The 15,006-nt window shown below is 47.9% G+C and overlaps 1 protein-coding gene across 1 annotated transcript in view; it reads left to right on the top strand.

The window, feature by feature from the left end:
* Positions 1-12,496, top strand: part of mast2 (microtubule associated serine/threonine kinase 2) — a 271,656-nt gene extending 259,160 nt beyond the window's left edge. The window contains 6 exon segments of the mRNA XM_070446251.1: positions 4,913-5,122; positions 5,367-5,593; positions 5,836-5,958; positions 6,038-6,177; positions 6,328-6,518; positions 6,650-12,496. Coding sequence (XP_070302352.1) covers positions 4,913-5,122; positions 5,367-5,593; positions 5,836-5,958; positions 6,038-6,177; positions 6,328-6,518; positions 6,650-8,742 — 2,984 coding nt within the window. The 3' untranslated portion in view covers positions 8,743-12,496.
* Positions 12,497-15,006: the final 2,510 nt, after the last annotated feature.

The following is a 15,006-nucleotide window of genomic DNA, read 5'->3' as shown; positions in this document are numbered from 1 at the left end:
ATGGATAATCACGAATGAGTCGTGAATAATGATGAATGAGAAGATTACAGAGGCACAAATATCATACCCCCAAAACAGTTTTAGTTGTATACTCTGAACTGCATCTCACTTTTCATGATTTATTCATGATTTTGTTTAAATCATAGCATTATCAGGATTAATTTAGAAGTGTTCAGAAACGTCTTATCTACTCACTTAAGCCCTATTCACACAGGTTATGTAATTATTACCCGGGCATGTCTGTTTTTCCAGAGGATGATTCGGACAGGATTAGTTTTACCAAACTGCCCCGTCTAATTATTTTTATCTTCTCWTTCAAAATGTACCGTTATGACGGAAGCATTTTGCTACACCCGCAGTAACGTCTGCGAAATATGTGTATGTGATCAATAAAGTTTGGTTTGATTTGGAGTCTGTTCTAGGCTTGAAGATATTTCAACTTGTCTAGATATGGCCTAATATTGTCAATAAGAACAATTCATTAATTAATTCATTAACGGACGTATTTTTTGAATTGATCAATTCATTCAATACATTGGCACAATATCAGCCACTTAACATTTTAAAAGAGAAATAGGCACTGAGAATATTGACAGATCACTCATCTGTAGGCTATGTGCATAGCACTTTGTTTTAAGCATCAACTTGTTCCCATGTTCAAATCAAATACATTTTTATTTGTCACATGTGCCAAATACAACAGTGAAATGCTTACTTACAAGCCCTTAACCAACAATGCAGTTTTAATAAGTGTTAAGTAAAAAAAKAAATAACAAATAGTTAAAGAGCAGCAGTAAAATAACAGTAGCGAAGCTATATACAGGGGGTACCGGTACAGAGTCAATGTGCGCGGGGGCACCGGTTAGTTGAGGTAATTGAAGTAATATGTACATGTAWGTAGAGTTAAAGTGACTATGCGTAGATAATAGAGTAGCAGCAGTGTAAAAGAGGGGGTGGGGGGGGGACATTGCAAATAGTCTGGGTAGCCATTTGATTAGCTGTTCAGGAGTCTTATGGCTTGGGGGTAGAAGCCTGGTATAGAGGGTTTCTGGGATAATGGTGTTGATGTGAGCCATGACCAGCCTTTCAAAGCACTTCATGGCTACAGACGTGGGTGCTACGGGTCGGTAGTAATTTAGGCAGGTTACCTTAGTGTCATTGTGCACAGGGACTATGGTGGTCTGCTTGAAACATGTTGGTATTACAATCAATTCAATCAATTTTATTTTATATAGCCCTTCGTACATCAGCTAATATCTCGAAGTGCTGTACAGACACCCAGCCTAAAACCCCAAACAGCTAGTAATGCAGGTGTAGAAGCACGGTCAGGGACAGACTCGGTCAGGGACAGGTTGAAAATGTCAGTGAAGACACTTGCCAGTTAGTCAGCGCATGCTCGGAGTACACGTCCTGGTAATCTGTCTGGCCACGCGGCCTTGTGAATGTTTACCTGTTTAAAGGTCTTACTCACATTGGCTATGGAGAGAGTGATCACACAGTAGCCGGGAACAGCTGATGCTCTCATGCGTGCTTCAGTGTTGCTTGCCTCGAAGCGAGCATAGAAGTTATTTAGCTCATCTGGTAGGCTTGCGGCTCTGCTTCCCTTTGTTGTCTGTAATAGTTTGCAAGTCCTACCCCATCCGACGAGCGTCGGAGCCGGTGTAGTAGGATTCAATCTTAGCCCTGAATTGAAGCTTTGCTTGTTTGATGGTTYGTCGGAGGGTATAGGGGGATTTCTTATAAGCGTCCAGATTAGAGTCCCGCTCCTTGAAAGCGTCAGCTCTACCGTTTAGCTCAGTGCGGATGTTGCCTGTAATCCATGGCTTCTGGTCGGGGTATGTACGTACAGTCACTGTGGGGACGACGTCATCGATGCACTTATTCATGAAGCCAGTGACTGATGTGGTGTAYTCCTCAATGCGATCAGAAGAATATTACTGGAATATATTCCAGTCTGTGCTAGCAAAACWGTCCGGTAGTTTAGCATCTGCGTAATTGGACCACTTCCTTATTGACCGAGTCACTGGTGCTCCCTGCTTTAGTTTTTGCCTGTAAGCAGGAATCAGGAAGATAGAATTATGGTCAGATTTGCCAAATGGAGGGCGAGGGAGAGCTTTGTACGCATTTCTGTGTGTTGGGTAAAGGTGGAGCAAAGGTGGTCTAGAGTTTTTTTCCCCTCTGGTTGCACATTTAACATGTTCTTACCCAAAGTGTGACCAGCACCTGTTAAACACTGTAATACCCCTCAAAACACAGCAATGTCAATTCGCACTGGATAAGTATTATCAGAGGACCTTGGAGTTTGCCAAAAAACAGTAGGTTATTCTGTCAGGAATTATTACTCTCCCGCCATGTGAAAATTACTGACATGGCAGATTCTCACGTGACTAAAATTACAGATGTGGTGTTTTGTGCTCATGCACATAATTACTGTACCCGACCTCCCCCAGTACAACTAATCCCGTTCAAATAAGGCTTTAGAAATAAAATGACTCCAGTCATCATTCAGTTACTATTTGGCAAAATACACTGAGTGTACAAAACATTAGGAATACTTTCCATGACTTAGACTGGCCAGGTGAATCCAGGTGARAGATATGATCCCTTATTGATGTCACTTGTTAAATCCACTTCAATCAGTGTAGATTAAGGGGAGGAGACAGGTTAAAGAAGGATTTTTAAGCATAGAGACAATTGAGATATGGATTGTGTCTGTGTGCCATTCAACGGGTGAATGGGAAAGACAAAATATGTATGTGCCTTTGAATGGTAGTAGGTGCCAGGCGCATTGTATTGAGTGTGTAAAGAACTGCAATGCTGCTGGATTTTTTCCACTCAACAGTTTCCCATGTGTGTCACGAATGGTCCACCACCCAACGGACATCCAGCCAACTTGACACAACCGTGGGAAGCATTGGAGTTAACATGGGCCAGCATCCCTGTGGAATGCTTTCGACACCTTGTAGAGTCCATTCCCCGACGAATAGAGGCTGTTCTGAAGGCGAAAGGGGGTGCAACTCAATATTAGGAAGGTGTTTCTAATGTATTGTGCACTCAGTGTAACCCAAAACAAACTGCCATTCCAATGAGTTGCAAGGAATCATGGACCACTAGTTATATTTTATTTAGCAGATTATTTTATCCAAAGCAATTTACAGGCATGCCTGCATACATTTTACATGTGGGTGGTCCCAGGAATCAAACCCACATTCCTGGCCATGCTCCTGGCCATGCCATGCTCTACCAACTGAGCCACACAGGGCCACAAATAAAAGGTGTCATTCTGAACTGTCACCTCAGGAAACATTTAATCTCAAATCCAAAATTCTGGAGTATAAAGCCACATTTTTGCTTCACTGTCCAAATAAATATACGCTGCAATATGTCGTGTCTTTGGCTATGCCGGATTAAGTGATATGACATGCTATTCTATAAAATCCTTTCTCCGTAATTAATATTACCTGATTGAGCTAATCATGTAAATGTAATTAACTAGAGAGTCGGGGCACCACGAAATAATATTTAAAGAGCTGTTATCTTCCGAATAAACTCTTAAAGACCTAGTAATATTTTACATCAATAGCAGTCAATATTAATCGTCACCTTAATTCAGTCTCATTTGAAAGTTGTAAATTCTTGGTTATCTTCACGAACCCTGGCTAACAAGTTGAATCAGCAATACAAAATTGGGTTTAATTATGTATTTACTAAATACCTAACTAATCACACAGAATTACATATACACAGAATGAATCATACCTTGATTACAAATTACGTCATAAAGGAAAACGTCCCTAGCGGGCGGAACAGATATGACAGCTGGTTACACAAAAGAAAAGGGGCTGGGTTTGAGTGAAAGAGCGGGAAGACTGAGGAACAAAGGGCGAAGCTGTGCTATCGTAAATACAGTATCCATTCTAAATTACCGCACATTTGGAAAAGGAAAATGCAATAAATATTTACTCTGAGCTGCGCTTCGGTAGCCGAGTCCTTTGTCCTTTGAAGAATTTCTCTGGTGGTCAATTGGATACGTTGTAGTAACGTCGTKGTGTGGTAGACGGGATACKCTGTCTGTTCTTTCCTAGCCCGCGTTTGCAGCTGCTGTTGCTAACTCARCGGCTAGGAGGTATCACTTCTGTAGTGAATAAGAGTGCAAAGKTCATACCATTCGCAACCAAAGCTCACACAGAGGYTGGCTTAGTTCTGTAGTTGACATGTTAGTCCTTTTAACGCAGAGGCTGCAGACCTCACGTACTTGGAACAGGAGGTTACATTTTCGTCAAGGCTTTATATATTGGAGCGAGAAGGGTGTGTCTGAAAAGTTTATAACCCATGTCTCTTCACAGGGGCGGGCCMMTGGTTGAGCAGAGCCCTAACCTTATGAAAACCCAAATCTCTCATTTGGAAGCTAAAATTAAATTGAATCTCTTCACCAATAATTTTATTTTCAAACATTTAAATTGAACAACAATTCCATGTGACTCCGATAACTACAATGTGCAGACTTTCCACTGTAGAGTTTATGTCATCCTATCATTGATGAGAATGTCCCAGATGACAACCGAACTGACATAATATACATTAAGTACCACCGCATATGTTCARTTGGTCGGATTACCAGAATATAGTTAATTTCCCCCCACCTTTCTGATGTTCCCAGAATCTCTATGTTAACCAAGGGGGTTTCAAATTTCACATCAGTAGGGTAGAGAGAGGAAAAAAGGGGGGGAAGAGGTATTTATGACTGTCATAAACCTACCCCCAGGCCAACGTCGTGACAAATAGAATTACATATTGAACACTGATTTATAGGTGCACTTACATTTTTTTGTTGCTATTTACCTGGTACTCTATTTTCTCTATATTTACCTCTCTATTCCTCTCCTCACTTCCTCCCTCTCTCTCTCCATAGCGGGTAGTTCAGGAGATGTGTGGGAGCGTGGTACAGTGTCGGGAGTAGACAGCTCTACCTCTACCCCTAAGGCCATCAGTGACCTGGCAGTTCGGAGGGCCCGCCACAGACTGTTGTCTGGAGACACGGACAAACACACCCAGTCCAGACCCCTCAACAAGGTCATCAAGTCTGCCTCCGCAACTACGCTCTCACTCATGATCCCTCCAGGTACACATGGGGGTGTGTGTGGGGAGGGATAATTAGTGTGTGTGTTGTGTGGGCGCGTCTGAGTACTTTTTTCAGTGTGAGTGTGTCTGTTTGCATTTCTTTCTGTTTTGGGGTTATTGGATCTTGGTCTTAGTATTCAAAACTTGAGGTAAAACTGTTGGTAATATAATACAGGTGTGTATGTATATTCTCTATTTACTACTGGTCTGATCTCCCCATCAAATCTCCTCTCCCCTCTCATTAGACCACCATGGAGCCTCCCCATTGGCCAGCCCCATGTCACCCCACTCCCTCTCCTCCAATCCCTCATCCAGAGACTCCTCCCCCAGTAGGGACCTTTCGCCGGCCGTAGCCAACATCAAGCCCCCCATCATCATCCACCGGGCGGGCAAGAAGTACGGCTTCACCCTGCGAGCCATCAGGGTGTACATGGGAGACACGGATATCTACACCGTACATCACATAGTCTGGGTGAGTAGGCCCAGACAATACTGGCTGCTTTACGCTTATTGCCTTAAACTAAAAGAGATTTAACACTACTGGTTATCCGGTTCTTCATCTGATTCAAGGACAGTGTCACCAGTGAGTTGCCAGTGATATGTTGTATATTTTCAATCGCTCTCCCTCTCTCTCTCCATTTTTCTCTCTCCCTCTCTCTCTGTCTCTATCCCTCTCCCTCCACCTCTCTCTCTCTCCCTCTCTGTCTCTCTCAGCATGTGGAGGAGGGTGGTCCTGCCCATGATGCAGGGCTGAGAGAAGGAGACCTCATCACTCATGTGAACGGGGAGGCTGTCCACGGCCTGGTCCACACTGAGGTGGTGGAGCTCATCCTCAAGGTACACGCACGCACACACACACACACATACACACACACACTCTAGCTCCTGTCTTATGCGTGTTGTGTCTTACCCTCAGAGCGGTGGTAAGGTGTCCGTCTCAGCCACGCCCTTTGAGAACACCTCCATCAAGGTAGGCCCCGCCCGCAAGACCAGCTCCAAATCCAAGATGGCGCGTCGCAACAAAAAGACCAAGACCAAAGATGGAGGCCAGGAAAGGTTGGTCTCTTAGCTGAGTGATCTCACACACTTACCATGCACCGTTCCTCTCAGAAGTCATGGTAGATGGAACATGAATTCTGTTAAATGGATTGTTTGTTTGTGTCTTTTTAACTCTTCAGCTGTGTGCGTGTGTGTTTTCATTAGCAGCGGCAAGAAGAGGAACTCTCTGTTCAGGAAGATCACTAAGCAGGCGTCTCTGCTCCACACCAGCCGTAGTCTATCCTCTCTCAACCGCTCCCTGTCTTCTGGAGAGAGTGGACCAGGGTCTCCCACACACAACCTGTCCCCCAGGTCACCTACACCTGGCTACCGCTCCACGCCTGACTCTGCACACTCTGGTAAGATACACACACACACGGGGCCACAAACACAAACCTTGCACAAGGTCTTGGAAGAGGTCATAAAAGGTGATGATTATAAATGTGTAAAGGTCTGACTGTGCGTTTCTGTGTGGGTTGTGTTTTCTCAGTAGGGGTAAACTCGTCTCAGAGCAGCTCTCCCAGCTCCAGTGTTCCAAACTCCCCAGCCAGCTCCGGTCACATCCGGCCCAGCTCCCTCCATGGCCTGGCCCCCAAGCTCCAGCGCCAGTACCGTTCCCCTCGACGCAAGTCAGCCGGCAACATCCCTCTATCCCCCCTGGCCCGCACCCCTTCCCCAACCCCACAGAGCACCTCCCCCCAGCGCTCTCCCTCCCCCCTGTCCAGCCACGGACTAGGCTCCACCTCTATGGGCCAGACCTTTCCCGTCAAGCTCCACTCTTCCCCCCCTCTGGTCAGACAGATCTCCAGGCCCAAGAGCGCTGAACACCCCCGCTCCCCACTGCTCAAGCGAGTCCAGTCTGCTGAGAAGCTAGCCTCCTCCCTCTCCTCCTCGTCGTCCTCCCCCTCTCCATCAGGCGCCGGAGGCGACAAGAAGCTGCCTGTAACAGTGACAGGGCGTAAACACAGCCTGGACATCTCCCACCAGGAGTTTAAGAAGGAGATGCTTCAGAGAGACCCCAGTCTGCAGAGCCTCCAGGAATCAGCTGGGGAGAGAGAGAGCCTGCTGCTGGGTGTGGGGCCTGGGATAGGGGGCCGTGGGGGTCCCGTGGAGAAGGGCAGCCTGCAAAAACCCTCCTCCAGCAGGAAGCTAGGACGTCAGGAGGGGGACGGAGGGTCGACTGCCGGGTCCCTGGGGCTGGCCCCCGGGAAGAGCAAACTGAAGGACAAGCTGTCAGCCATCAGACAGGACCGGGCTGAGAGGAGGGAGTCACTACAGAAGCAGGATGCTATCCACGAGGTGGACTCATCAGAGGACGAGACAGACGAGGGGTCGGAGGACAGTCAGGACGGGAGGGGCAGGAACACCTGCACCTTTACCCCCCCACTGCTCCGCCCCACCTCCGTCATGCCCACCGCCCCCCGTACGGGACCCGGGGGCACCCTCCCCTCCCTCTGTCTGTCCCCCTCCTCCACCCTGCTGCCAAGCAGAGCTACCATACCCTCCACACTCCACGAACACAAGCCCACTCAGAGTGGTCCTTCGCTGGGAGGGAAAGACGGCGGCTCAGCCTCCTCGGATGACTGTAGGCGGAGAGATGGGAAGACTCCAGACCCCAGCAGCAAGTTCACCCAGAGCCCCCTGTCCAGCACCTTCGCCACCCTCGGCAGTGCTTTCATCTCCGTCAGCAAGGACACCTTCCTGAAGCCTGCTGCTTCATCTCCACATCAGGACTGGAGGAGCCCCAAGTTGCTTGAGCCCAGGGGGAAGAGCAGTAGTTTATGGAGCGAGGAGAGAGACTCTGGCCTGGAGGCCCCCAGATCCAGCCCCACTGGATCCATAGATGGCAGATACATAGCCCACACACCCATCTCCTCCCCAGGCATCACCAAGGAGAAAAAGGAGGCAGACAACCGGAGGCAGGCTGCTGCTGCCGCCGCCGCTGCAGCCTACGCCACCCCAGCCTATGCCATCCCCAGCCCCCCAGCCCAAGTGTCAGGGTCAGAGAGTGGGATGGACAAGGTTGTGTCCCAGCTAGCCACTGTGGCTAAGAGCTTCCTGGGGCCCGTCAAACTCACCATCCCTGGGGCCAAGGAGGCCTTTGAGAGGGCCAAAGACCAGAACCAGAGACCCTCCGACACCCCTCACCCCAAGGCCACACCCGACTCACCCCTTACCACTACCACCACCACACCCCTCTCCCCCTCCCCCTTTAGACACCCTGCTCCTCAGCCACCGCCACGCCTGTCCTCCCAGTCTTCTCCCCGGCAGCCCTCTTACAAAACTGAGCCAGCCCCCCCTCCCCCTCCACAGAGGAGGGCCTCCCCTCCTAAAGACTGTGCCCCGGGGCCCCAGGACCACCCAGAGAGGCCGTTGATGGGGTTACGAGGCAGTAGGGAGACTCCAGCCATTACAGCTGTTTCTGCACCAAGGCAGGGGCCCACCAACACACCCACACCCACCCAGACCCCTACTGCAGCCTCAGAGCAGCGCAAGAGGCCAGACCCCGCGGCCCCACGGAGACCCAACCCTGCCTCCGCAGCCTCCACCCCACAGGACAAAACCAGCAGCAAGAAGACGTAGCAGAAAACAAGACTCAAGAAACACCCATGACAATACAGACTGCTGGCACGAGATTTTAATCTTAATCCACAAACAACTGCATGTTTGGGAGAAAATAACAATTTATTCAAAACTCTTTGCAACACACAAWTCATTATGAGAGCGAGCGAGAGCGAGAAAGAGAGAGATGTCCATTGGGGATAGATCTTTGCCCTGACTGTGTATGTCCCAGAGGCATCCGGGCTCGCTGTGCATCTCTTGTTCTTCTTATTCCCTGTTTTATCATTCAGACACGGATTAATGTTCCTGTGAAGTCAGTCTGTGTTTGTTTCCCCCTGCAAAGAAACATGGGGGCTAGAAATAAACCGTGCTAGTTCACTGATCCACGGGGAAGGATTAACAAACGCCCGCACGAATGGTTTTTCTAGTATACTGCCTCGTTACCTTTCACCTTGTAGTTCCGGTAGTCTGACGTGCGTTCTTAGCTAGCCAATAGATCAGGTCGTGCCTTATAAACAAAATGGCATCCCACCCCACCCTGCCCGCGTGTGTCTCCAGCCGTCCGTGACTGAAAAGGGTGTATCTCAGCAATACAAGTAGCGTATGCTTCGCAATCAGTATAAATACATTACAGTCTGTTAATGAAACAATCTGCATTGCTCACGTTTACACACTCAGCAGTTTACAAAAGGCAAATTACATTGTGTGTTATTATTATTACTCCCTCATGGTCTAACGCTGCACTCTGTCTCTCTAACAGTATAATACTGCAGACTGGCTAGAAAAGCCTCTCGTCCCTACGTAACACGCTATTAATTAAGCGGCTGTCAATGTCTATTAAAGCAGCGTTTTGTATTGTATATCAYAGCGTTCCATGGTAAACTCCTTCCCCATCCGCTCCACTGGCCCTTCCATGACTTTAGCTGGACCCGCCAGTGTACTGAATAAAGCTCTATGTGGGTGTGAGCATGTGTTGTGGTAGCTAGGATACCCGCCTAGCCATTCACCTTGTAACTGCATGATAGCCTCACCAAATCTACACCCTCTGACTCCAGGGACATGTTTTTAATGATAAAGGAATAATAGGTGGTTCATATCACAGCTTTACATAGGGTGGACTACAGGTGAGGTGGGGAGGGAGGTTCAGTGATCYGGTCACAGACTGCCTGGGGACAACTGATCAATCTGGTCCTAGTCTGATTTGATCGCATCTTGTTTGGTCAACTACACAGACAGACGCAGTGTTGAGATACGAGTCAAGTGGTTAAAGATGAGGTACTGTAGATCTTTTAAAGAGATTTGGGTTTGTGTACCAGGCAGGAGCTCAATTACCCAGACTCCTCGGTGACTGAGGCAGGAAGTCAGCTCGCAGGTCTGTTTACAGGCCAGTCAAAAGTACTACAGTAGGCACACCAGCCATCAATAAACTATATTATGACAACCAGTGGTTCTCCACATCCAAATGGACCATTATCTTTATTTCTAGCCCCTGCGCACTCTGTTTTTATCAGCCACTAAAGGTGTTGATTTGACTTTGTATCTGGACCAACTTGCTGTGTTCTCTGTGTTATGCCTCTTATCCTGTAAAGCTAGCAGACTTTACTTTCTATATGCGTGCAAGAGTATGTATTGTCGTTTGGCTGTCAGATGTGTATATATACGAATATTTAAAGGTCTGTTTTTGTGTGTGTTTTAGTTAGGGTAGACTTTGTTAGTTACCCCTGTTAGTACTGTCTGTTCCCTGATAAGCCTGATGCTCGACTGATGTCTCAGTTGGCCTATAGGGTCGGGACGGGCCAGTAGGGGCGTGGGCTTTGCACAACCCTTGTATCTCTGTCAAATGGAAACGCCAACTAAATAAAAGGGCCAATCAGATCCCTGGCTTTTAGGTCAGTCACGACAATGTCGACCAATCAGTGAGCTGAACAGCCCTATGTTCTTGTGTGCCACTGCTCTGTGTGTGAGTGTTCGTGAGTGTGTCTGTTAGTGTGTATTCACGGTGCAAAACTATGGCCATGTGACTACCTTCCTCATACATCTAAATTATTTGGGTGTGCGAGTTCAAATCTCCCTCTGTATGCGTGTCAGTCCACAGTGTGTCCTGCGAAGTTTACGTTGCTGTTGGAGATGTTGCAGAGAGCAGCTCTGGGATGACTGAGGGTGAGACGRGACTATATCCGTCTGGTGTCCTAATAGATACTGAAGAGGTCTGTGTTGTCAATACCTAACCCCAGACAGACAGACAACCCCGTTGGCTGACTGACTGTGGCTTYCGATCGATCTGTGTAATATGTTTACATGTTGTTCTATCTTTCTCATCCGGAATCCTCTGTGCCACTTGCAATCAACCCCTGTAGCAGAGAGTGATCATTATCGATGCCAACAGCTTTCCACATGCTAAAGTTACCCCGGATTATATCAGGGTGACTAGCTTGTCGTGGTCTTTACATACACATTTTAATGTAACCTAACCACTGATGTACCACAGACAATGTTAATGTGGAGGAACAGCACATCGTGTTTAAGGTTGGGCCCTGGTCAAAAGTAGTGCACTATACGGGAAATGGGGTGCCATTTCAGCAACATCCTAAATCACCTGCAGTGCGAATAGTTGTCTCCTCTAGTGCAGAAGGATCGAGGTGAGAGAGGTAGATTAGTTAGTGAGGTATAAGCCTCACGGAGGCCTCACACCTGCTGTCATTTGTCACAGGGACATATCGGCCAAGCTTGGCGCTATTATTTAACCACTTGCATATCACCCAGGCATCCTCCCGTCTGGTAGGCTCTGCTGGTGGTCCTGTCGTTATTGCTACACGGACAGCTGCTATTCTCTCTGATCAATATGAGTGCCATCCTCCACCACCCGGCGCCAGCCTCACCATCCCCACAGCAAACACTTAATGTTGTATCACACACACACACACACACACACACACACACACCCCACACACACACACAACACACACACACACACACACACACACACACACACACACACACACACACACACACACACACACACACACTACACACACACACACACACACACACACAGTCCCATGTGTGATGATGATAGTCCAGCCATCTGTCTGAAAGTCAAGTCAAGTGTCAGTTTCCCTGGTGGAGTCATTAATCTCTAGCCCGGGGCTGTGTGCTGTTCCCTGCTCCTAGCACACACACACACACACACAGCAAATCCAGCCAAACAAAACACTACCTACGCCTAGCCTGGGACCGTCACCTCCGATTTTCAGCTAGGCCTCCCCTAGAGCCCGAAGCCACGGTAACCACCCGCCATAGGGGCACTCCCTCTCTCTGTTAACCCTGTGTGTAACCTCCACCCTGGACCTCCCAGTGTTTTAACCTCACTAGATGTCTAAAGACTGAGATCCATCCAGGATGTGTTTTTACTGTATCCGCAGTGTGCAGAGTGTGGCAAAGCCCATAGCAGTGTCAGGGCTGTCTACTGTCAGTGTGTAGAGACCAATGCCACTCAACTGAACTGAAGGTAGAAAATACAATTGACTCTATACTATGGACTGGACTTCTGGGGGTTTTCGGTCAGTATTTTAATGGATGTGTGCGATCCTTTTGTGTGTACAGTGTGTTTGAAGCTGAAAAGTGTGAAGGAGAGGAGTGAGGTTCTGCCGGAGAAGGGTTCAAAAAAGATTGCTAGAGTAAAGCCAGTGCAATATCTTTTTATTTCCTGTTGTGGTAAACGCATGTTGTTGTTAATCCTACCTTATCTTAATAATAAAGTTTTTTTTTAATGTAACTTTGTTTTGATATGCGATTGTTTATTATTGTCACTATTTCCTTATGAGTATAGTATGAGATGATGATCTGTGGTGCGTGGTGGACCTCTGGCGTAAGATAAATACAGTAAGTACTCTTCATTTTCACCAAAATGATCAACAATGCCATAAAACAATCTATTGTCGGGCATTTGACACAATAGTGCTTTTAATATTCACATACGTTCCCTTTTACAGTATCTGACATAACGAACTGAAATCACCATTTGGATTTTACCTCCAATAAATGTCAGACGGAAGAAGAGTGTTGATAAATGGACGACAAGTGAAACCGTACTCCTGTCCCTGCCACCACTTTAATAGATTACACATACGCCTCTTTACCAAGGTAGCAGCACTCTCTCTTTTTCTGCTTGGGAAAATCTCATAAAAAATCGAATCATTAAAATTGCCCTTCCCTCTGAAGCGTTTATTTTTAAGCGATTTGTCCCAGTCATGTCCACTGTCCTCCGAGGGGTAGAAATGACAGTAAATTATCTGTAAACTAATTTTCGTGTTCTTTATCAGTAAAGTGGCCTGCCGTCTGTTAAGTCAAGTGAGGCGACAGTAATGCTCTGTAAATGGTATGGTCTGGGGGTTAGACCAACTGTCTGTCTCTCTCTCTCTCCAGCCCTTCTCTGGAAGATTTCTGGCCTCTTAATGGTCTTGAGAGACAGCTTGAAGCAGGGCTGCAGTGCATTTTACCCAGGCTAATGTGTACTGCAAGCCTCGCCACACCGCCAGGGCCAGAGACGCACGACAGCCAGGGTTCAGGGGTCAGAACGGCTGATTTAAACGACGCCACAGCCCGGGGATAATTGGGTCCCTTTTCGCCTCCACTTCCCCATCCGTCCATTCCTCCATCCATCCATCAATCCATCCATAGGGACCTGTCAGAGTGGAGGTGTAAGAGGGAAGAAGGGAGGAACCTCTGGGGGATGCCAGCACACAGCCCATAGACGGTAGTGAGCTGCACTCTTGACAGTGAACAATACCCCCCGGCCTACACCGACACACTACATACACACAGGGTGAGAGCTAGAGCTGGCTGGTTGACAGCCAGGCGGTGCGGGTGATCGCCTCTCTGACAGAGCTCTACATGACCGGCAAATGTATTCCTGTCGGTGTGGCAATAGGCAGGGCCACTGCCATCCTGACAACTGACAACCTACCGGGGGAGGGGGGTGGAAGGGGTCGATAAGCTCTTCTTTGTTGTTCAAGTTTCCCTTTTTCCTACCACCCTTAGTCCCTGTAAACCAATGGTTGTTTTCTCTAAGAAGAGGAAAAAAAGTGGTATCTCTTTCTCCCTATTGCCACAGGACTTTATCTGTCTTTTATCATACAGAGACACTGGGTTGTTCTAGATCCGTTCTAGGGTAGACTACTCACCTGACTACAGTAAAAGACTAAAGCAAGTTGTTGATTGGCTGAAGCCTGGCAGAGAAGGGTGGCCATCGATTGGCTGAGGCCTGGCAGAGAAGGATGGCATCCCATTACTCTGTTCTCTCTAATTGCTCCCCAGTCTGTAGGCACCAGGTGCCAGGTACTTAATGAGGCCCTGATGTATGGCTACTGTACACACACACACTCTCTCACACACACACCACCATACACCTGATGTATGGCAACTGTTCGTCTACCCTCGCCCACTATACACCGTGACGCCTTGGGGACTATTAGTCCATGAAATAGCTGCCATTGTAAAACGTCATAGAGATGGATTGTTGTTTTAGGTTTTTGTGTGAAAAGGGCGATATACCATTCTTTGTTCCTTTGAGATGTTGAGGAGGCATGTCCATAAGGGATGGACAGAGGTGGGGTAAGTGGTGGATTTTAGAGTATGATAGTTGATATCTGTGCACCTGTCCTCTTCGTTTGTTGGGGGGGGGGGGGGGGGGGGTGATGTGGGAAGGGGTTAATTAGGTGCCACAGATGGGTAGTGTGTAGGGTGTGGGCGGAGTCCCTTGTAGGTGGTGTGGCCAGGGTGGGGTTGAGGAGAGGGGGTGTGGAGAGGGGTACGGGCACCTGGGCTCTCTATCAGTGTCTGACTGATTAATTAAGATGTCAGCCAAGATAATCCCGTCTTCACAGCACCGCTACTCTGCTGAGGACACACACAGTCAGTCTTACCAACACTGCATTCAGATGACACAGTACACACCTCATCACCCGCCTGCACGCACTTCTCTTCCTTTGTCTTGTTCCTCCCTTTACTTCTCTCCCTCTACCACTGTCTCTCCATCTCTCTTACTAACTTTCTGTTTCACACCCAAATTCTCCCCTCGTACCTCTTGTTTTCACAACCCACTTAACGATTCTCTACCATCTCTCCCTTTTTCTCTCACCCTCTTGTTGTATCCTCCTCCCCCCCCTTTCATTACTCCCCCTTCTCTCTCCTTTCTCGACTCCCCTTCTCAGATCAGGATGCTGGAGCCTAGCTTTGATCTGTCTGACAGCTCTCTCTATCAGTGCATGGCTCTACACTGGAGGG

This window comes from Salvelinus sp. IW2-2015, linkage group LG13, assembly GCF_002910315.2.
Source record: "Salvelinus sp. IW2-2015 linkage group LG13, ASM291031v2, whole genome shotgun sequence".
Taxonomy (NCBI): Eukaryota; Metazoa; Chordata; class Actinopteri; order Salmoniformes; family Salmonidae; genus Salvelinus; species Salvelinus sp. IW2-2015.
This window is presented reverse-complemented; position numbering and strand designations above follow the sequence as displayed.